This window comes from Lupinus angustifolius, chromosome LG02 (assembly GCF_001865875.1).
Source record: "Lupinus angustifolius cultivar Tanjil chromosome LG02, LupAngTanjil_v1.0, whole genome shotgun sequence".
In the NCBI taxonomy this organism is placed as follows: domain Eukaryota; kingdom Viridiplantae; phylum Streptophyta; class Magnoliopsida; order Fabales; family Fabaceae; genus Lupinus; species Lupinus angustifolius.
Window position 1 is genome coordinate 24,608,420 of NC_032010.1, and position 22,637 is coordinate 24,631,056.

Here is a 22,637-nt window from a genome sequence, read left to right on the forward strand (position 1 = left end):
TACAAGTTAGCTGGTAATAATCATCAAACCACACTAAACTACTGTTTCAACTATTAACTATTAATATTATCTCAAATATGTCAAAAGGAAAAGCATTCTAGTTGTAGGTGTAGTTGTAGTTGTAGTTGTTTCCACCATCATCATCATCATATTCATCCCTTTAACCTTTTTCTTATTATAATATAATGTGTTGTTTAGGCATATAATAGTTCCTTCCTCATATTATTAATCAGAAACATCTCTCTCTCTCTCTTTCTCTCTCTATTACTTGTTGATGGAAAACAAAGCTGAGCTTCAAATTCAAAGTGATTCTGTGTCTGATCCTGTTCCTCCTCAGCCTCAGGTAATGACTTACTTTCAATTCTTTTCATTGCCTTGGATCTGTGTTTCATAATACTATATCATATACTATATCATATATTGCTTACAACACATGTCTCATTCTATTCTGAGAGCTACTCCAACCATCTACTTGTGAATATAATTATAATTAATCATGATATTCTTCCTTTACCAATCACTCTTTGCTATTTCCTAATGTATTAGTAACCCTAACTATCCACATCTCTAGTCATATGGAGTTGATAGCCTAAAGTAATTGTCTCATTTCTCACCTTTGTACTTTTGATGGTTTTGTAATGTAGCCGTGTATTGGGAATGAAAAAGGTGACAACACCACCTTGATTCCTCAGTCAAGAAGACCTGCACTATCCTCTCTGCAAATACCACCATGGTCACTAGATACCGCATTATCTTCTTTTGCAAACACCGATGGTCCTACACTCTCAACTCCTGCTTCTACAAGGGGACTTCCTCCAAGGCCAAGTTCAGCCAAATTCAGGACTTCCATCAAAACCTCACTTCCTCAGAGGATCTTCAGGGCTAAAACTTGCACCGGGGTCGGGGATACTGAAAGAACACTTCTTATCCTTCCTGATACCTCCCCATCCCATGCTCCTTTGGATAAGCCTTCAACTTCAAGGTCCCTGTCTCTTAATAATAAGGTTTTCTTCTCTTCCTCAACAAAAGCTGCACACTCAGTACCAGTTACTCCAATTACAACTTCAGCTGCAGAGGATGCACATGGAAGGCAACCAGACTCTGGTTCTGGTTCAAGGGTATGATTCCATTCATTCTTTGTTCTTGCCTCAAAACTACTTTGATGTGTGAATTTCCATTTATTTATTTCAATTTATACGAGAAATTGAATATGATACTTCAAATATGCTGCAATAATGAATATTTCCTTTTTGTATAGATAATGGAAGTTATGCACCATATGACTCGATCATTTTCAGTTCCGGTTAATGGAAAATCTACTAATGTAAGGCGAACAGATTCTAGGTGCTTGATTCGTGTAATTTCAGTTAGAGCACATCTTGAAACTGTTGAGGGAACTTCAAATGACGATGCTTCAGTTTCGGAGATTGGTAATTCTTCAAAGTATACAGAATGTACAGTTTTCTTCTAGGCGTCTCTTTAAATTTCTTCATCGGGAAACATTCAGTTATTTTAGCAAGCAACAACTACTACATATTGCGGACAGAACCAAAAAATGCTTTGTTTGTTTGTTAGGCTCCGCAGAGGAAATGAAATACATAGGACTGTAGGCGATGTAAACTAAAATCTGTCTCTCATTTTTGTTGAGCACTCTATAGAGTGTTTAAAACCTTTTCATTCCATTGCCAATAGGAGGGGGAAATTGTGCAGTGAACGGGCTTTGAACCCAGTTGCTCACACTTTATGTCCCACAGCTCTACCAACTGCAATTTTGATTTTAGGGTTTTTAACTTTGGACTGTCTTTTCCAATGTAGTTAACATTGCTTGATATTTTATTAGAACCACGTTTCCTATGCGATAGAGATTTTCATCTGCATGAATAATTTATTTTTGATCCATATACTATTCTGACCGTCCTCGGTTAGCTTGTTAATCATATTCTTAAATCTGCCGTCCTCTTCGTTTGTGTTTTTTTTTACTTTTTTCTCTCTTTACAGCCATTGAAGATACCACCGAGGATATACCAGAGGAAGAAGCAGTTTGTAGGATTTGTTGGGTGGAGCTTGGAGAAGGAGGTAATACTCTTAAGATGGAGTGCAGTTGCAAAGGTGATCTTGCACTTGCTCACAAAGACTGTGCAGTGAAGTGGTTTAGTATTAAAGGAAATAGGACCTGTGATGTCTGCAAGCAGGATGTCCAAAACCTTCCAGTTACGCTGTTGAAAATTTATAATCCTCAAAATTCTGCTAGGCAGCCATCATTTGCGCAGCTGTCACAACAGGGAAACACAAATTATTACAGGCAAGTTCAATTGTTTCAGCTTGCTACGATGGTAGTCATTTTTGGTGATCAAGTCCCTGTTAAACTGACTGACAAGAGACGTAAAAAGTTCTAGTCATGTTAATTTGATAGGCCTTGTGAACCAGATTTTGAGCTTTTCTTGAACTTATTAGGTTTAAGGCCAGTGTATCTCATTATTTTGGTTTATCTTTGCTATTGGAGCTGGTTGTCGTATTGCATAGGTTTTGGTAGATCATAATTGTTTAGGGTTTGCTAGGTTTAATAAGCTGCAGCTTCAGTTAACTTTATATGCACATATGAGTATGTGGCAGTAAGATGTGTTCTTGGTATTGTTTGGGATCCATTTTGTAAATAAAAAAAAGAAGAATCTAAAGAAAAAAGGATTAGATATTCTCCATACACTTAACAGCAGAAAAGGTATATGAAACATTGCTAAAAAAGAGCTGTCCTATCCTTTTGTCTATGCATAAAAGAAATTCCCTTGTACATTCTATGTGCTGAGCTCCAATAAGATGCCGTGAAAAATCATATCCCATTTCAAGACTAAGAAATGGGATTTACTCTAAAATATCCAAGCATAGCGTCCACCAAAGACACAACCTGACAGCATGTAAGCAAAATGGCTTAAAATTTTGCCCTCCATGCTCCTGCCAAAACTTTTGAAGTTAATCAAGAGACCCTTCTCTAGAGGCTAGATACTATGAGGGAATCCAAAATTCACCAAACACACCAAAAAGCGTACTCCCTTTGCTAATAGCTGTTGTGCTGTCTAAGAATAAATTTGCAGTTGGTTCTGAATTTGAACAATGCATACATCCATCATTAGATAACACCTTGTTAAGTTTAAAAAACATGTGACAAATCATCAGTGAATCACTAGTTTTATAATTGTAACGTATCCTTGTTATTTGATGCATGACAGGATCTGGCGGGATATACCTGTACTCATCTTGGTCAGCATGCTTGCTTACTTTTGCTTTCTAGAGCAACTACTGGTATGCTTTTCTTTGTATATGTGATGTTTATGATAGCTGGCTAACTGCTTCTTGCATCAAGTTTTCTTTGTATGCTTTTCTTTGTATTTTCCTTTGTCCTCTTTTAACCGTTTTGTACAATATGGAAGTATGTCTGACACAATGTTTTCTAGCTTACCAGGTAACAGATATGGGACCCCGCGCTCTTGCCATATCATTACCTTTCGCTTGTGTTTTAGGTTTCCTTTCATCCATTGTTGCGTCGGCCACGGGTAAACTTTTTCCTTTCTCCTTTCGCTCTCGTAATGTATTGTAAATTTGTAATAGGATAACACTTAGATTGTATAAACACCTCCATCAGTTCCAAGTCCTAATTATTTTCTCCTGCCTTAGTAGACCTGTAAATGTTGTACATTATGTAAGCTTTCCCTACAACCAGAAGCAATGAGATCTCATTATGACCTTAATTGCTTAATGGAAATTGTTGAAGAGTATTACCCTCTTTTAATGGAAATTGTGTGTAGTCTTACTCTGGAGTTGCCCTGATCTTATGCTGCCATAGATTGATTTCTCTTTAACTTAAAGTTTGAATAAAATTAAAATGTGAACATGTTTTGGTGGCAGTGAACAGGAGTTACATATGGGCTTATGCATGCTTCCAGTTTGCAATTCTGATCCTGTTTGCTCATGTATTTTATACTATTGTAAGATCATATACTTCATATCCTCACTTCATCATGTTAATGCAGTGGAAGCAAAACGCATATATTTTAACACTTGTTTTTATTTATTTATTACTTGTAGCTTAATGTTAATGCAGTACTCTCCGTTCTACTTTCCTCATTCACTGGATTTGGGATAACTATAAGCGTGAATTCTCTGCTGATGGAATATATTAGATGGAAAGGAAGTAGGGAGATTCAAGCTTCCAATGAAGAGCGCCGTGATAATAATGTATAACAACAGGATCGTCAACATCAACAAGAACAACAAGAAAGACAGCAAAATCAATGACAGTAGTTGATACAACTGTTTGAGAGCAGTTTTCTCCAATTATGAAATTGTGTTCTTTTGATTATTTTACTTAATTTTGTCAACATTTAAAACACATTAAAAGATTGAGCATCTATCAACGCAACATTTATCTAAATATTGTTGAAGAAATCATTTGAAGCCCAAAATACAAAGTGTAAGCCGAATGAAAGGCCTTTTTGAAGCCTCAAATGCAAGTGCTACACTCTTCAACTTTGCTTCACCAAGAACACTCACCCAATGTAGATATAATAAGTAGGTTTTGGTGTTTAAATGAACTATGGGTTACCACTACGCTTTCCATCTATAATGATGTGCCAATGAGAAACAATCTTCCATTATCACAATCCCTTTTAGTGTTGTTTTACCTTTATGGAACATTATAAAATGTTACTCTATATACATGTTTTAAAAGGATAAGTTTTGTTAATACATAAAACTAAACTACTGTCTCAAAAACATAATTTATCTCCATCTGTAATCTTGTGTGAGCGAGTATACAAAGCATGAGTGAGTTTGAACATATCTATATAATTTCATCAAACAATCAAATTTCATTAACAATTAAAAAGCACTGGTATTCCTTCCCAATTTAGAGTGCATATGCACAGTTTTCAATTATGAGCGATTCCTATAAGTTGGTAAAACAAAGTGCACGTGCTATCTACTCGACACATTTTAAAGTTCAGATTCAAACGTTAGTTTTTGCTTCCCAGGTCAGGCAACCTTTATACAGAACATGACAACCTCAAATAAGCCTACAACTATGATCCTCTGCCTCCTCTTTGCCTCTTCTCTTCCAATGTGGTTGCCTCATTTAACATATCTGCTGCATCCTTGTTCATGTCCAGCTTTGCAAGCGCAACTGATTGCATGTAAAAAGCCGTAGGCCAGTCTGGATAAACGCATTGCGCTTGCATTGCATCTCTAAGTGCGGGATCTGGTTGGTCACATAACAGATAGCAGAGACTGCGCCTTGCAAAAACAGTTGGGGAGACCATAGTTCCCACATCGATAAACTGCACAAATAACACAGCAAAATCATCTCAAAATAACCAACATGAACAAAGCTAAGCTACAATCATTAACAATGGCTTTATAAAATATGTTTTTGTTCCCCAAAAGTCAACTCAGTTTTTTTACTTTAGTCCCTGAAACTATTTTTGACTGGTTTTGCTCTTAAATGTTCCAATTTTTTTGGTTTTAGTCCCCACCGTCAATTAAGAGATGACATGAGATGAACTCTCCACCTGCCACATGTCTTGCTAATTGCTGATGCAGGGTGTTGGTGTTGATATGTCATCACTCACCACTTAATTGACAGCAAAAAGAAAAACTAAATGTTTAGAGCATTTAAAGGCTGAAATCAGTCACAAAAAATTTAATGGACAAAAACCAATTTTCTAGGATTAAAAACATAACTAAGCTTTTACAGTGACACCTAATAAGTGCTAAATTGCACCTGGGAATAGTTATCAATAGCTGTCTTAAAATCCTTGTCACGGAATGCATAGTCTCCACGCTTCCTCGCCTCCAACATATCTCTCATCTGTTGTGTCCACTCTTGGAATGACAACTGAACCAATCCAAATTCAAAACTTAGAGGATAGCACCTAACCAAGAGTAGAAAAGATTAAAACTACTACACTCATTAGTTACCTCGTTAGTTCCTTCATCGTCTCTGTAATGTGTTGAAACCAAGATCTGATGTATTGCAGTGAGGTCCATTCTTGAACAAGCCTCACCCATTGCTGAAAGGGGACGTTGTGGGATTGATGGAGCTTCCTCATGCTTTGGAATTCCAAGCATGATGTGAGAACGAACCTGAGCACGCATAATAATAATAATCAACTAGAAGTGTTGTTGTTTTGATCCCATTGATGCACTTAAATTGTCATATAACAACAATGCGCTTTATATCAAGAGAAGATATTTGCATTGCAATAGCTCTATATATACCTCAAATCGCTGATCTACATGGAGAAATATACGCTACAGAGAGAAAGACAATGAAGAGCTGCACACATTACAAATTGACAATATTACACAAAAAGCATGGAAGAAGTTCTTTAGCCACATCCCAATCTTGATACACACAACCTTACATGCGAAGAAGTTGTTTCTAATCTTGATATACGCAACCTTATACGCAATCTTGACAAATTTAGACAAATTTGGATTCGACTTCCCAATCTAAAATTGTATGGGTGAGCCTTGGTTTATAGCACGGCTTGCTCTAAAACAAAGGCTTATGACACAAGACAGAATGTAAATATTCAACTTCTCAGTTCCTAATCCAGAATGTGTCCTATGCTCCAATCAGAATAAAAACCATCAGCACCTATTCTTCCAATGCCCTTGATCTGCTGAACTTGATACCTTGACAATGCAATGGACTAAATGTGCCCAGTTTCCTAGTGCATCTAACCGATGGATAGCTTTCAATCTACATTCTTCCTGATGTAGTAGAGTTTAAAAACTAGTGCTATATGCAGCAATTGTATCAACAATTTATCATATTTGGATTAAGAGAATTTTGAGAACTCTTAGGCATGTTACAAGGAGCCCAGCTACTGTATTTGAAATTTTTCAGCAGGACCTTCTTGTTAGGATTAGATGGTGTAGACCAAAGAAAATGTGGCATTCTGAATCTCTATATTTGGCAATCTATATATTTCCTTGCCCAAAAGAATCTAGCAAGTGTAAAGATCATGGCCTAATGAAACCCAAACCAGAGTCAAGATGAACTTGTGCTAATCACCCAGGTTCAACTACATTTTGACCTTAAACTATAAAAAAATGTCCCAGCCTAAGATCGAGGTTACCAAGTTGGCTATACTTGAAGGATAACGAACTATGGCACCCCAACCAAGTATATTACATGTTGAAATGTGTAATTAAAGAAGCAAATATTTAATATTGGAAGCCAAAGAATTTGGATATTAGACATCAAAGAAATTTAACATCCAACATAAAGGCTAATTACTATTTAGGTGGAAATATAATAGTAAGTAGGGCTGTTCAGGCAACAAAATTTCAATATCTGGTTTAATAAAGAATCTGTTCCATAATTGAGTTAGAGGAGGAATCCATACTTCAGGTTTTGTATGCAATGGCGCAAGTGTTGTGACCAACTCCTTTGTATCAGGGCGCTCCCTAGGTTCATATTGCAAACACTTAGAGGCAAGATTAACAACTACAGTTGCCTCTTCCGTAGAAAACTTCCCCTCTAAATGTGACTCCATTAGCAGCATGTTGTTTTTTCCCTGTATCATATCAAGTGCCTGAAAGCAGAATAAAATGAGTCCATATGGAACCGGTCAGGAAAACTAATTGAAATTTAGTTTATGTAAGTATTATTCGTAAGGCAGTTAGTTACATACATGGCTCGGAGGGATGTGCTTGCCGCTTAGGAGGTCTAGTAGAACTGTGCCAAAGCTGTAAATGACACTTTCAGGGGTGACCCTTCCTGAAAGATAAGATAGTTAATTAGTGAATTGAATGGTATAGAATTGTGATTAATGATAAGATTGAATGAATAAAGAAGGGTTACTTACCATTTCGTAAATATTCAGGAGGAGTATAAGCAAGATTAGTGCTATAACTTTTACCATCCCTGCTATTCTTCATTAAACCAAAGCAAGAGAGACGAGGATCACCTTGTTGATCAAAGAGAACACGATAAGCATTCAAATCATGGTATAAAGGTCTTCCTTGAGAAGTGCAATAATTCAAAGCTTGAGCAATATAGAGAGCTACTCTCAATCGCATTGCCCATTCAAGGGTTTGATGTTCCCAATGAAAGAGATGTTTAGCGAGAGTGTCATTAGGCATAAACTGAGCAACAAGAAGTCTATGATCACCATCACAACAGTAACCAATCAAATTAGCAAGCCTTGGATGGCGTAATTTAGCAACACCTGATGCTTCTTCAACGAATTGTTTTGGATCTGGCCATGCTCCTTTGCTGAACTTCTTCACTGCTATCCACTCACGGTTACTCACTAATCTTCCTTTGTATACAAGGTTAGGTGCTTTCTCTCCACTCTCTGATACTATCAATTCTGAACTGAAATTGTTCGTAGCTGCTTTAAGGTCAGATAAGGAGAACTCTGAGAAACCATCAAAACCATCAAAGCCAAGAGGAGGAATAGGAGGAGGAGTTGAAGATGAATCTGTGTGTGGAATTGGTGGTTGAGAGATTGAAGAAGTGAGATGATAGGGTTGTTGTTGTTGCTGTTGTTGTTGATTTCCTTCTTTTTCTTCACTTTTCTCTCTCACTGATGATTGGCAACAACCCATGATTGATGCCTATTCTCTTCTCTTCTCTTCTCTTCAATTCTCTTTCTCTTTCTCTTTCTCTTCAATTCTATTCTTTTCTATTCTTTTCTATTCTCTCAAATAATAATAACATTTACATTGCTTTCATCATGTCTTCCCTATTCCCTTCTTCTTTTCACTATTTACTCTTTACTTACCATTTTTACCAATCTTCCTCCTCTTCCTACTTCTATTTCCTTTTTTATATAATATTATAATAATAAAGAACACAGTCAGTCATTTTATATATCCCAAAATCATCTTTAAAAACTCTGATTATTACATACTTTCCTCTTTCTTTAAACTCTCCACTTCATAAATACATTTAAATTTAATTCAATATTTTCCATTTTCATTTCAAAAGAACCATATTTCATAACTCATTTTCAATGATAAAAGAATAAATTATCCCTCCTTGCTCTTCCTACTTGCTTATCATAATCTTCTCATTCCTCATTCAAAATTTTTGCTGCTCTTGTACAACTTGCTCTCACAAGGTTTCTAAGTTGTTTTGGATACTTTTGAATATTAATTTGAGACATGATTAAATGATATCAAATAGTCACCATATATATATATATATATAGTCCTTGGATTCTTCAAGAAGAAATTAACTAAAATCAATATCAAGTGAAACAATACACGATTAAAAAAAGGCAAACATAAGCAGGGAGTGGGAGACACAAGGTATATGAAACAAGTTTATATATCAATGTGTGCATTTCTCAATGTATTCCACTTATTTGTGTGTGGAATTTTGATATTTGATAACTTGTAGGCGTTAGAATTAGGCATCCTTCTCTTTCCATTTAAAGATCCAATGTCTCTCTCTTCACCTATGAGGGGGAAAATCCCAAATGGCCTATCAAAAAAACATAATTTATTCTACTTGCATTTCATTATGCTTGCCCAATGTCACACATGGTAGTCTCTGTACAATAATTAAACTTAAAAAAGGAATATTTTATGACAAGGACATAACTTTATACATGAAGGCATCACTCAGAATCCAATATACCATAAGCCTGCCAGCTATCTATGTTTCTTTCTCCCATTTGTATGCTCATTTTACTATTTCAGTTTGAGCACTACCCTTTCATCATCACAAAAACTTGCTCAGGGTTATGTTATGTACCTCCAACTCCCTCCTTCGTTCAAACATGTACTTATATTTTCTAATGTAGAAAGGAAGATCTGTCCTTAACCCAGCACACCAGTGACATACATCAAAAACTTTGGTATGGTTGGTTTAGTCCGCACAACTTCCCTTGTAGTTTTGTATTGCTAGGCACACATTCTCTGAGTAAAACTTGTACAGACATGTGTCTATGCAGACATAACCAAACAGATTCTCAAGATAAGTCCACATAGGCACGTGCCCACACCTCAACCCTAGCATCTGAACAGACATGTTCCATCCCAACACCAATGCATAGAGTAACAACATTTTTGCTCAACTCTTTTCAGAAGGCACATGAACCCTGTAGATCATCATCTAGTAGCAGGATATCAACAAGAATGTGTTCTTGACAAATGGTGAAGACATAGTTCTAACTTGCATCAAAGTAAATCACCCTATGGAACTCATTCATGATCTCTGGTGGCGCTTACTTCTTCACTCCGCTGTAACAACTCATCATAAGCTCTCACAGATTCGTCAGTAAATCTCTCCATGGCCTCGAAAATGCGCTGCAAGCTAGCTTGTAGACTACTGTTTTTGTCGCTCTGATATATGATATTTTCAGAAACCGACAGACCCTTACCTTCCCCAGATGCCATAATCACTTTCCGCTCTAAAGCCTGAATCTGCTTCTGTAGCTTCTGGTCATCTCTATCTAAATTTCTCACCTTTCTCTCAAGATCCTTGTTGTCCACCATCTGCCGGTGCATTTCTAGCTTATCTTGTTCCCATACCTGAAGGACACTCATGGTAAATACATGCATGGAATCAACAACTTCCTTTTCAGATATTCTATCCAAAGCTTGGGACCACTGATTACATATTACAAATATCGGGGGTGCACCTATTCTACCAGGAGAAAAGGGGACTATGCCATCAGGTGTTTCTTCAGGTTCATACATGAGACATTTCAGTAGCCAATTATTCAATGCTCACTCCCTTTGCTAATAGCTGTTGTGCTGTCTAAGAATAAATTTGCAGTTGGTTCTGAATTTGAACAATGCATACATCCATCATTAGATAACACCTTGTTAAGTTTAAAAAACATGTGACAAATCATCAGTGAATCACTAGTTTTATAATTGTAACGTATCCTTGTTATTTGATGCATGACAGGATCTGGCGGGATATACCTGTACTCATCTTGGTCAGCATGCTTGCTTACTTTTGCTTTCTAGAGCAACTACTGGTATGCTTTTCTTTGTATATGTGATGTTTATGATAGCTGGCTAACTGCTTCTTGCATCAAGTTTTCTTTGTATGCTTTTCTTTGTATTTTCCTTTGTCCTCTTTTAACCGTTTTGTACAATATGGAAGTATGTCTGACACAATGTTTTCTAGCTTACCAGGTAACAGATATGGGACCCCGCGCTCTTGCCATATCATTACCTTTCGCTTGTGTTTTAGGTTTCCTTTCATCCATTGTTGCGTCGGCCACGGGTAAACTTTTTCCTTTCTCCTTTCGCTCTCGTAATGTATTGTAAATTTGTAATAGGATAACACTTAGATTGTATAAACACCTCCATCAGTTCCAAGTCCTAATTATTTTCTCCTGCCTTAGTAGACCTGTAAATGTTGTACATTATGTAAGCTTTCCCTACAACCAGAAGCAATGAGATCTCATTATGACCTTAATTGCTTAATGGAAATTGTTGAAGAGTATTACCCTCTTTTAATGGAAATTGTTGAAGAGTATTACCCTCTTTTAATGGAAATTGTTGAAGAGTATTACCCTCTTTTAATGGAAATTGTTGAAGAGTATTACCCTCTTTTAATGGAAATTGTTGAAGAGTATTACCCTCTTTTAATGGAAATTGTTGAAGAGTATTACCCTCTTTTAATGGAAATTGTTGAAGAGTATTACCCTCTTTTAATGGAAATTGTGTGTAGTCTTACTCTGGAGTTGCCCTGATCTTATGCTGCCATAGATTGATTTCTCTTTAACTTAAAGTTTGAATAAAATTAAAATGTGAACATGTTTTGGTGGCAGTGAACAGGAGTTACATATGGGCTTATGCATGCTTCCAGTTTGCAATTCTGATCCTGTTTGCTCATGTATTTTATACTATTGTAAGATCATATACTTCATATCCTCACTTCATCATGTTAATGCAGTGGAAGCAAAACGCATATATTTTAACACTTGTTTTTATTTATTTATTACTTGTAGCTTAATGTTAATGCAGTACTCTCCGTTCTACTTTCCTCATTCACTGGATTTGGGATAACTATAAGCGTGAATTCTCTGCTGATGGAATATATTAGATGGAAAGGAAGTAGGGAGATTCAAGCTTCCAATGAAGAGCGCCGTGATAATAATGTATAACAACAGGATCGTCAACATCAACAAGAACAACAAGAAAGACAGCAAAATCAATGACAGTAGTTGATACAACTGTTTGAGAGCAGTTTTCTCCAATTATGAAATTGTGTTCTTTTGATTATTTTACTTAATTTTGTCAACATTTAAAACACATTAAAAGATTGAGCATCTATCAACGCAACATTTATCTAAATATTGTTGAAGAAATCATTTGAAGCCCAAAATACAAAGTGTAAGCCGAATGAAAGGCCTTTTTGAAGCCTCAAATGCAAGTGCTACACTCTTCAACTTTGCTTCACCAAGAACACTCACCCAATGTAGATATAATAAGTAGGTTTTGGTGTTTAAATGAACTATGGGTTACCACTACGCTTTCCATCTATAATGATGTGCCAATGAGAAACAATCTTCCATTATCACAATCCCTTTTAGTGTTGTTTTACCTTTATGGAACATTATAAAATGTTACTCTATATACATGTTTTAAAAGGATAAGTTTTGTTAATACATAAAACTAAACTACTGTCTCAAAAACATAATTTATCTCCATCTGTAATCTTGTGTGAGCGAGTATACAAAGCATGAGTGAGTTTGAACATATCTATATAATTTCATCAAACAATCAAATTTCATTAACAATTAAAAAGCACTGGTATTCCTTCCCAATTTAGAGTGCATATGCACAGTTTTCAATTATGAGCGATTCCTATAAGTTGGTAAAACAAAGTGCACGTGCTATCTACTCGACACATTTTAAAGTTCAGATTCAAACGTTAGTTTTTGCTTCCCAGGTCAGGCAACCTTTATACAGAACATGACAACCTCAAATAAGCCTACAACTATGATCCTCTGCCTCCTCTTTGCCTCTTCTCTTCCAATGTGGTTGCCTCATTTAACATATCTGCTGCATCCTTGTTCATGTCCAGCTTTGCAAGCGCAACTGATTGCATGTAAAAAGCCGTAGGCCAGTCTGGATAAACGCATTGCGCTTGCATTGCATCTCTAAGTGCGGGATCTGGTTGGTCACATAACAGATAGCAGAGACTGCGCCTTGCAAAAACAGTTGGGGAGACCATAGTTCCCACATCGATAAACTGCACAAATAACACAGCAAAATCATCTCAAAATAACCAACATGAACAAAGCTAAGCTACAATCATTAACAATGGCTTTATAAAATATGTTTTTGTTCCCCAAAAGTCAACTCAGTTTTTTTACTTTAGTCCCTGAAACTATTTTTGACTGGTTTTGCTCTTAAATGTTCCAATTTTTTTGGTTTTAGTCCCCACCGTCAATTAAGAGATGACATGAGATGAACTCTCCACCTGCCACATGTCTTGCTAATTGCTGATGCAGGGTGTTGGTGTTGATATGTCATCACTCACCACTTAATTGACAGCAAAAAGAAAAACTAAATGTTTAGAGCATTTAAAGGCTGAAATCAGTCACAAAAAATTTAATGGACAAAAACCAATTTTCTAGGATTAAAAACATAACTAAGCTTTTACAGTGACACCTAATAAGTGCTAAATTGCACCTGGGAATAGTTATCAATAGCTGTCTTAAAATCCTTGTCACGGAATGCATAGTCTCCACGCTTCCTCGCCTCCAACATATCTCTCATCTGTTGTGTCCACTCTTGGAATGACAACTGAACCAATCCAAATTCAAAACTTAGAGGATAGCACCTAACCAAGAGTAGAAAAGATTAAAACTACTACACTCATTAGTTACCTCGTTAGTTCCTTCATCGTCTCTGTAATGTGTTGAAACCAAGATCTGATGTATTGCAGTGAGGTCCATTCTTGAACAAGCCTCACCCATTGCTGAAAGGGGACGTTGTGGGATTGATGGAGCTTCCTCATGCTTTGGAATTCCAAGCATGATGTGAGAACGAACCTGAGCACGCATAATAATAATAATCAACTAGAAGTGTTGTTGTTTTGATCCCATTGATGCACTTAAATTGTCATATAACAACAATGCGCTTTATATCAAGAGAAGATATTTGCATTGCAATAGCTCTATATATACCTCAAATCGCTGATCTACATGGAGAAATATACGCTACAGAGAGAAAGACAATGAAGAGCTGCACACATTACAAATTGACAATATTACACAAAAAGCATGGAAGAAGTTCTTTAGCCACATCCCAATCTTGATACACACAACCTTACATGCGAAGAAGTTGTTTCTAATCTTGATATACGCAACCTTATACGCAATCTTGACAAATTTAGACAAATTTGGATTCGACTTCCCAATCTAAAATTGTATGGGTGAGCCTTGGTTTATAGCACGGCTTGCTCTAAAACAAAGGCTTATGACACAAGACAGAATGTAAATATTCAACTTCTCAGTTCCTAATCCAGAATGTGTCCTATGCTCCAATCAGAATAAAAACCATCAGCACCTATTCTTCCAATGCCCTTGATCTGCTGAACTTGATACCTTGACAATGCAATGGACTAAATGTGCCCAGTTTCCTAGTGCATCTAACCGATGGATAGCTTTCAATCTACATTCTTCCTGATGTAGTAGAGTTTAAAAACTAGTGCTATATGCAGCAATTGTATCAACAATTTATCATATTTGGATTAAGAGAATTTTGAGAACTCTTAGGCATGTTACAAGGAGCCCAGCTACTGTATTTGAAATTTTTCAGCAGGACCTTCTTGTTAGGATTAGATGGTGTAGACCAAAGAAAATGTGGCATTCTGAATCTCTATATTTGGCAATCTATATATTTCCTTGCCCAAAAGAATCTAGCAAGTGTAAAGATCATGGCCTAATGAAACCCAAACCAGAGTCAAGATGAACTTGTGCTAATCACCCAGGTTCAACTACATTTTGACCTTAAACTATAAAAAAATGTCCCAGCCTAAGATCGAGGTTACCAAGTTGGCTATACTTGAAGGATAACGAACTATGGCACCCCAACCAAGTATATTACATGTTGAAATGTGTAATTAAAGAAGCAAATATTTAATATTGGAAGCCAAAGAATTTGGATATTAGACATCAAAGAAATTTAACATCCAACATAAAGGCTAATTACTATTTAGGTGGAAATATAATAGTAAGTAGGGCTGTTCAGGCAACAAAATTTCAATATCTGGTTTAATAAAGAATCTGTTCCATAATTGAGTTAGAGGAGGAATCCATACTTCAGGTTTTGTATGCAATGGCGCAAGTGTTGTGACCAACTCCTTTGTATCAGGGCGCTCCCTAGGTTCATATTGCAAACACTTAGAGGCAAGATTAACAACTACAGTTGCCTCTTCCGTAGAAAACTTCCCCTCTAAATGTGACTCCATTAGCAGCATGTTGTTTTTTCCCTGTATCATATCAAGTGCCTGAAAGCAGAATAAAATGAGTCCATATGGAACCGGTCAGGAAAACTAATTGAAATTTAGTTTATGTAAGTATTATTCGTAAGGCAGTTAGTTACATACATGGCTCGGAGGGATGTGCTTGCCGCTTAGGAGGTCTAGTAGAACTGTGCCAAAGCTGTAAATGACACTTTCAGGGGTGACCCTTCCTGAAAGATAAGATAGTTAATTAGTGAATTGAATGGTATAGAATTGTGATTAATGATAAGATTGAATGAATAAAGAAGGGTTACTTACCATTTCGTAAATATTCAGGAGGAGTATAAGCAAGATTAGTGCTATAACTTTTACCATCCCTGCTATTCTTCATTAAACCAAAGCAAGAGAGACGAGGATCACCTTGTTGATCAAAGAGAACACGATAAGCATTCAAATCATGGTATAAAGGTCTTCCTTGAGAAGTGCAATAATTCAAAGCTTGAGCAATATAGAGAGCTACTCTCAATCGCATTGCCCATTCAAGGGTTTGATGTTCCCAATGAAAGAGATGTTTAGCGAGAGTGTCATTAGGCATAAACTGAGCAACAAGAAGTCTATGATCACCATCACAACAGTAACCAATCAAATTAGCAAGCCTTGGATGGCGTAATTTAGCAACACCTGATGCTTCTTCAACGAATTGTTTTGGATCTGGCCATGCTCCTTTGCTGAACTTCTTCACTGCTATCCACTCACGGTTACTCACTAATCTTCCTTTGTATACAAGGTTAGGTGCTTTCTCTCCACTCTCTGATACTATCAATTCTGAACTGAAATTGTTCGTAGCTGCTTTAAGGTCAGATAAGGAGAACTCTGAGAAACCATCAAAACCATCAAAGCCAAGAGGAGGAATAGGAGGAGGAGTTGAAGATGAATCTGTGTGTGGAATTGGTGGTTGAGAGATTGAAGAAGTGAGATGATAGGGTTGTTGTTGTTGCTGTTGTTGTTGATTTCCTTCTTTTTCTTCACTTTTCTCTCTCACTGATGATTGGCAACAACCCATGATTGATGCCTATTCTCTTCTCTTCTCTTCTCTTCAATTCTCTTTCTCTTTCTCTTTCTCTTCAATTCTATTCTTTTCTATTCTTTTCTATTCTCTCAAATAATAATAACATTTACATTGCTTTCATCATGTCTTCCCTATTCCCTTCTTCTTTTCACTATTTACTCTTTACTTACCATTTTTACCAATCTTCCTCCTCTTCCTACTTCTATTTCCTTTTTTATATAATATTATAATAATAAAGAACACAGTCAGTCATTTTATATATCCCAAAATCATCTTTAAAAACTCTGATTATTACATACTTTCCTCTTTCTTTAAACTCTCCACTTCATAAATACATTTAAATTTAATTCAATATTTTCCATTTTCATTTCAAAAGAACCATATTTCATAACTCATTTTCAATGATAAAAGAATAAATTATCCCTCCTTGCTCTTCCTACTTGCTTATCATAATCTTCTCATTCCTCATTCAAAATTTTTGCTGCTCTTGTACAACTTGCTCTCACAAGGTTTCTAAGTTGTTTTGGATACTTTTGAATATTAATTTGAGACATGATTAAATGATATCAAATAGTCACCATATATATATATATATATAGTCCTTGGATTCTTCAAGAAGAAATTAACTAAAATCAATATCAAGTGAAACAATACACGATTAAAAAAAGGCAAACATAAGCAGGGAGTGGGAGACACAAGGTATATGAAACAAGTTTATATATCAATGTGTGCATTTCTCAATGTATTCCACTTATTTGTGTGTGGAATTTTGATATTTGATAACTTGTAGGCGTTAGAATTAGGCATCCTTCTCTTTCCATTTAAAGATCCAATGTCTCTCTCTTCACCTATGAGGGGGAAAATCCCAAATGGCCTATCAAAAAAACATAATTTATTCTACTTGCATTTCATTATGCTTGCCCAATGTCACACATGGTAGTCTCTGTACAATAATTAAACTTAAAAAAGGAATATTTTATGACAAGGACATAACTTTATACATGAAGGCATCACTCAGAATCCAATATACCATAAGCCTGCCAGCTATCTATGTTTCTTTCTCCCATTTGTATGCTCATTTTACTATTTCAGTTTGAGCACTACCCTTTCATCATCACAAAAACTTGCTCAGGGTTATGTTATGTACCTCCAACTCCCTCCTTCGTTCAAACATGTACTTATATTTTCTAATGTAGAAAGGAAGATCTGTCCTTAACCCAGCACACCAGTGACATACATCAAAAACTTTGGTATGGTTGGTTTAGTCCGCACAACTTCCCTTGTAGTTTTGTATTGCTAGGCACACATTCTCTGAGTAAAACTTGTACAGACATGTGTCTATGCAGACATAACCAAACAGATTCTCAAGATAAGTCCACATAGGCACGTGCCCACACCTCAACCCTAGCATCTGAACAGACATGTTCCATCCCAACACCAATGCATAGAGTAACAACATTTTTGCTCAACTCTTTTCAGAAGGCACATGAACCCTGTAGATCATCATCTAGTAGCAGGATATCAACAAGAATGTGTTCTTGACAAATGGTGAAGACATAGTTCTAACTTGCATCAAAGTAAATCACCCTATGGAACTCATTCATGATCTCTGGTGGCGCTTACTTCTTCACTCCGCTGTAACAACTCATCATAAGCTCTCACAGATTCGTCAGTAAATCTCTCCATGGCCTCGAAAATGCGCTGCAAGCTAGCTTGTAGACTACTGTTTTTGTCGCTCTGATATATGATATTTTCAGAAACCGACAGACCCTTACCTTCCCCAGATGCCATAATCACTTTCCGCTCTAAAGCCTGAATCTGCTTCTGTAGCTTCTGGTCATCTCTATCTAAATTTCTCACCTTTCTCTCAAGATCCTTGTTGTCCACCATCTGCCGGTGCATTTCTAGCTTATCTTGTTCCCATACCTGAAGGACACTCATGGTAAATACATGCATGGAATCAACAACTTCCTTTTCAGATATTCTATCCAAAGCTTGGGACCACTGATTACATATTACAAATATCGGGGGTGCACCTATTCTACCAGGAGAAAAGGGGACTATGCCATCAGGTGTTTCTTCAGGTTCATACATGAGACATTTCAGTAGCCAATTATTCAATGCTCTAACGTAACCTTTCTGGGCACTTATCCAGCTAGAGAATTGGAAAGTCCAATTGATAAGCTCTTGTTCGAGCTGCTTCGTAGCCATAAGATGACTATCACCACCCTTCTTCCTGGACCCAACAGACCCCAAAATCCTAGCTTCTTTAATTGCTTCACACTGACAATGATGGCACTCAAGCATGGATTTCCACATTCTGGTCAACCTGAAAATAAGTGTATTATATAGTATAACCATATATGTGCTGAATGTTAGCACCAAATAATTAAGGATAAAATCACTGTTCGTTATGCATATGTATGGATATCACATGCATAATATAAACATAAGAAAATGAGCATTGATTGAGAACCCGTGACAACATATGTCTAAGTAGTTGAGTTAAGAGGGTAAATAAATTAATGGCCTCAGTTCTCAATTAAGCACGAAGATGATGCTTACAGAATGGAACCTTGACGATTATGTAATTGTCTATTAGGACACTCTATGATGTTCTATAGGGAGGCATATCCAAACTGCTAAAAACGGAAAGTACTACTGCACAGGTCAGAAAACACATGAGTGGCTCATTACTAAACAAGAACTGAGCCTTAACACTTACTCACTACTCTAGACAGGGTCAGCTACAAAGATCAATCTATGTCATACAGCTCTATCAGTTTGATCAGTGTAAGGGATTTTACTGTGATTGCAGAAAAGTTACTAATAACAGCTAATTGCTACATACATGTTCTGTACACTAATACAATGTCATATAATATCATCTCAGTGATAATAGGCAAGTATCTGAAATTGCAATGATGTCAAGTCAAAGTTTGTAGAGAAGGCACATGACTTAATCTGACCTCCTTTTCCAAATACTTGGGAAAAAAGGGACAGTGACATATTGCCTGTCAGGAACAGAGAGATAGAACCTGCATAAATAACAAGACCAGAAGTTCTTAACTTCACGTACCCCTGGATTAATTCCTTCAGCTGGGGCCACAGTTCTTCATCCCTTATCTTATTTATTGTCATAGAAATCCTATCAACAACCTGAATTGCCATTCTTATTTTCGTGGACAGACTCCTAATGAGAGCTCGAGTTGAATCAACTTTGTGAAAATCAGCACCCCTTTCGTCCATACGCTTCAGCTTGCGACATTTCCTATCATGTAAAATCCTCATCTTTTCCTCTGCCTGCAGAAAACAGAAGCAATGAAAAAACTGTGCAAACATATAAATATTGGTAAACAAGGCAGCATTTATGGCATAAAAAATCAATCACCAGTTGATTTCGCACAAAATCGATAATAATGTTTAGATTATATGTTACAAGAAGTGAAAGTGTTGCCAAAATTGACAATAATGATTAGATTAGATTATAGTTTTCTTAATTTAAACCAATTAGGAGGTGTGTGACATGTGGTTTTTATTATTATTTCCTACATTAATGTCGTTTGCCAACTTTGTGATGATCTTGCTGCTTCAGAATCTTTAAAGAATGACATATTATTGAAGTTGTGTTGTTGATTTTTTCCGAATTGTTAGAGAAGATTTTAATAAATGATAGTAATCAAAATAATTTTTAGCAGTTGTGGTGTGGCTGCTGTACCATTGAAAAGTAAGTACAAGGGATCGTTAGCCAAATTCTTATTATCCTTAAAGGACCAATCACATATTAAACCCTTCTAAAAAGGGTTATAAAAAGATCTAGTGAATGCTTCCAGCCAAGATATATCTGTACAGAATTCCACAGTTAAAATTGAATGCAAGATAATCCTTGGTATCTTTCTTTAGGATTGTGAATGTGGCAAAGGTGAACAACTGAATGCGTTGAAAGTGAAAGCAAAGGCAAAACATTGGGAATTTATTATAGGTATTACATATGTGACATACCTTGACTTCATTGTAGAGTTTCTTCTCCCAAAGGTAAAGCTTCTGCAGTGTAGAAGAAAGATTGCGTGACCTCATAGTTAGATCAAAGTCAAAATCTAAGGTAGGGGTAGCAGCAAGGTCGGTGGACTCAGCACTTTTAGAAGTAGAAGGTTGCGAAGAGACCAGGGACAATGAGGGAGCAACCGCGTGTAATATTTTGGAAGATGCTGCATGATAGAGGCCAGTATATATAATTTGAAGTGAGTAGCAAAATAGCATGTAAATTGAAGCATAAATAGAAAAGTAAGTGTGAATAGGTATAGGTAGGTAACCTTGATAAGGTCCTGTGTGTTTTGGATGATAAGGAAGCTTTCCAACTTCGAGGATCTTGGCAACTTGGGAACCAGAGTCAGAGGCCCTCTGAAAGTGAAGCTCAATCTGTTTGGCAACCTCTAAAGGATCCCTATTACCAGCAGCAGGGTGTTTATTAGAAGAGGAAGTGTTGTCATTTTGTTGAACCACTTTCTTGTCCACCACATGCACCTCATATTCCACCCCTTCTTCTTCTTCATCATCATCATCATCATCATCATCATCCTCAATGTGACCCTCGTCCTCCACCATGGTGGCTGCCGCCTCTGCCTTCTTGTTATGCTGCTGCTGCTGCTGTTGTTGATTGTGATTGGGTGAGGTGGTAGGAAGGGGAGGGTGACGGGGTTTGTGGTCGGTGCGGGGTTGGTTGAGGAATGGGTGTTGGTGTTGGTGGTAATCTTCATCTTCCAAATCGGGGATACCTTCATCTTCTCTGACCTCCCTGGAGTCTCTGCTAGGTGTGTTGTATTGGGAATAGTAGTTGGTGTTGTCGGTGTTGAAGAAGTTAAGGAAATCCCAAGGGGAGGGCCTAGGCGGTGAAGGAGGAGGAGGTGGAGGCTTGGAGGAGGAGGATGAGGGAGATCCATAGAGAGGAGGGGGTGTGGGGTGGGAGTAATAAGAAGAAGAAGAGGAAGGAGGAGGATAAGGGTAATTAGGGTAGTAAGAAGAAGAAGAAGAAGAATCACCCATATAAACAGTGTCTGGATTAATAGGTGTTTGTTGATAGACAATTGAAGGAGTTGGTTGTTTCTTCATGTAATTGATGTACGAAGTAGGTGGGGATGGAAAGGAGAGGTGATGATTATTGTTATTATTATTATTATTATTATTATCGTTATGAAGATGAGAATGGAATTCATCATCATCAATTGATTCATCATCATCAGAATGGAAATGAAGGTGAGAGGCAGCATCATCATCATCATCATCATCATCATCAGAATGATCTGAGTGATGAGGAGAAGGAAGTTGCTTAGTCTTAAGAGGAGGAGAAGGAGAAGGAGAAGAAAGAGGAGAAGTGAAATCGAAATCAGAAAAGGATTGTTGGATAAAAAGGTGTAAAGAATGACCAATAGATTTGAGAGAATTGAAGTAAGAGAAGTGAGCAGCAGAGAGAGAATACCTTTGATGAATAGCTTCATCTAAGAAACTGCATCTCTCACGACATACTCCTACTGCTGCTAGATCATCTACCTTTGAACTTCCACACCCCATTTTTTATCTCTTTTCTTTTTTAGGGTTTCTCTTCCTTTCTTCCTTTCTTCCTTCCTTCACAGATAACAAATAATAGTAGAGACTAATAAATAAATAACTAAATAAATATATCAAGTATGGTAAGGTAAAGTAAAGGAATCTTTTGCCAGCACGGACTTCCTCGTCCGTTTCCGTCCTATTACTAATCAAATTCCACCACTCAACTTAATCTTAATTATTGTTTCAATCTCTTGTCTTATCCCTTCCCCAGGTGATTCCTCACCTCTTCTTACTCTCTTTTTTTTATTACTATATTCCTTGCATGAACAAAACCAACGTTGAGTATGTTTCTTACAAAACTCTATCATGTGGACAAGGGAAAAGCAAAACGTTCCCTTTCTAATCACGTGCGCACCACATGTCATCATTCATTTCATTTACCATTCACTATTTTGATTGTGTAGGAGGAGTGGGGCCATGAACAAATAACAATGGGTGGGAAGTGGAACACACATATATGATATATGGTCCCAACTACAAAGGAGTGCCAAATTGCATTGTCATTGGTGTCACTGT

General features: G+C 36.8%; 5 protein-coding genes and 2 long non-coding RNA genes across 13 annotated transcripts; 4 read left to right on the forward strand and 3 right to left on the reverse strand.

The window, feature by feature from the left end:
- On the forward strand, positions 22–4,426 carry LOC109342180. 3 transcript variants are annotated; one of them, XM_019580235.1, is made up of 8 exons: positions 22–343; positions 645–1,118; positions 1,259–1,454; positions 1,999–2,302; positions 3,225–3,297; positions 3,458–3,548; positions 3,901–3,980; positions 4,097–4,426. In XM_019580235.1, the coding sequence occupies exons 1-8, from the start codon at positions 275–277 to the stop codon at positions 4,136–4,138; spliced, it is 1,329 nt and encodes a 442-aa protein (XP_019435780.1). In that variant the 5' UTR covers positions 22–274; the 3' UTR covers positions 4,139–4,426. The 3 variants fall into 3 exon arrangements, with proteins under 3 accessions (XP_019435780.1, XP_019435778.1, XP_019435779.1); XM_019580233.1 differs by having other exon boundaries at positions 27–343; positions 4,081–4,426; XM_019580234.1 differs by having other exon boundaries at positions 96–343; positions 1,259–1,430; positions 4,081–4,426.
- LOC109342184 (probable serine/threonine-protein kinase At4g35230) lies at positions 4,834–8,710 on the reverse strand. Of its 2 annotated transcripts, none has more exons than XM_019580241.1 (6): positions 7,920–8,710; positions 7,692–7,777; positions 7,404–7,592; positions 5,968–6,132; positions 5,771–5,884; positions 4,834–5,327 (listed from the first exon to the last, which is right to left on the reverse strand). In XM_019580241.1, the coding sequence occupies exons 1-6, from the start codon at positions 8,608–8,610 to the stop codon at positions 5,073–5,075; spliced, it is 1,500 nt and encodes a 499-aa protein (XP_019435786.1). In that variant the 5' UTR covers positions 8,611–8,710; the 3' UTR covers positions 4,834–5,072. The 2 variants fall into 2 exon arrangements, with proteins under 2 accessions (XP_019435786.1, XP_019435785.1); XM_019580240.1 differs by having other exon boundaries at positions 7,866–8,610.
- Positions 9,191–9,494, forward strand: LOC109342193. The gene is made up of 2 exons (XR_002107037.1): positions 9,191–9,375; positions 9,407–9,494. It is a non-coding gene; the product is annotated as an uncharacterized LOC109342193 (long non-coding RNA).
- LOC109342187 lies at positions 9,498–22,136 on the reverse strand. 2 transcript variants are annotated; one of them, XM_019580244.1, is made up of 5 exons: positions 20,828–22,136; positions 20,517–20,722; positions 19,594–19,817; positions 18,616–18,843; positions 9,498–10,717 (listed from the first exon to the last, which is right to left on the reverse strand). In XM_019580244.1, the coding sequence occupies exons 1-5, from the start codon at positions 22,080–22,082 to the stop codon at positions 10,213–10,215; spliced, it is 2,418 nt and encodes an 805-aa protein (XP_019435789.1). In that variant the 5' UTR covers positions 22,083–22,136; the 3' UTR covers positions 9,498–10,212. The 2 variants fall into 2 exon arrangements, with proteins under 2 accessions (XP_019435789.1, XP_019435788.1); XM_019580243.1 differs by lacking the exon at positions 9,498–10,717 and having other exon boundaries at positions 17,396–18,843.
- On the forward strand, positions 10,897–12,324 carry LOC109342190. Of its 2 annotated transcripts, none has more exons than XM_019580248.1 (4): positions 10,897–10,997; positions 11,158–11,248; positions 11,799–11,878; positions 11,979–12,324. In XM_019580248.1, exons 1-4 carry the CDS (start codon positions 10,914–10,916, stop codon positions 12,132–12,134), a joined length of 411 nt encoding a protein of 136 aa, XP_019435793.1. In that variant the 5' UTR covers positions 10,897–10,913; the 3' UTR covers positions 12,135–12,324. The 2 variants fall into 2 exon arrangements, with proteins under 2 accessions (XP_019435793.1, XP_019435794.1); XM_019580249.1 differs by having other exon boundaries at positions 11,995–12,324.
- On the reverse strand, positions 12,732–16,607 carry LOC109342189 (probable serine/threonine-protein kinase At4g35230). Of its 2 annotated transcripts, none has more exons than XM_019580247.1 (6): positions 15,818–16,607; positions 15,590–15,675; positions 15,302–15,490; positions 13,866–14,030; positions 13,669–13,782; positions 12,732–13,225 (listed from the first exon to the last, which is right to left on the reverse strand). In XM_019580247.1, the coding sequence occupies exons 1-6, from the start codon at positions 16,506–16,508 to the stop codon at positions 12,971–12,973; spliced, it is 1,500 nt and encodes a 499-aa protein (XP_019435792.1). In that variant the 5' UTR covers positions 16,509–16,607; the 3' UTR covers positions 12,732–12,970. The 2 variants fall into 2 exon arrangements, with proteins under 2 accessions (XP_019435792.1, XP_019435791.1); XM_019580246.1 differs by having other exon boundaries at positions 15,764–16,508.
- LOC109342192 lies at positions 17,089–17,392 on the forward strand. Its single transcript, XR_002107036.1, has 2 exons — positions 17,089–17,273; positions 17,305–17,392. It is a non-coding gene; the product is annotated as an uncharacterized LOC109342192 (long non-coding RNA).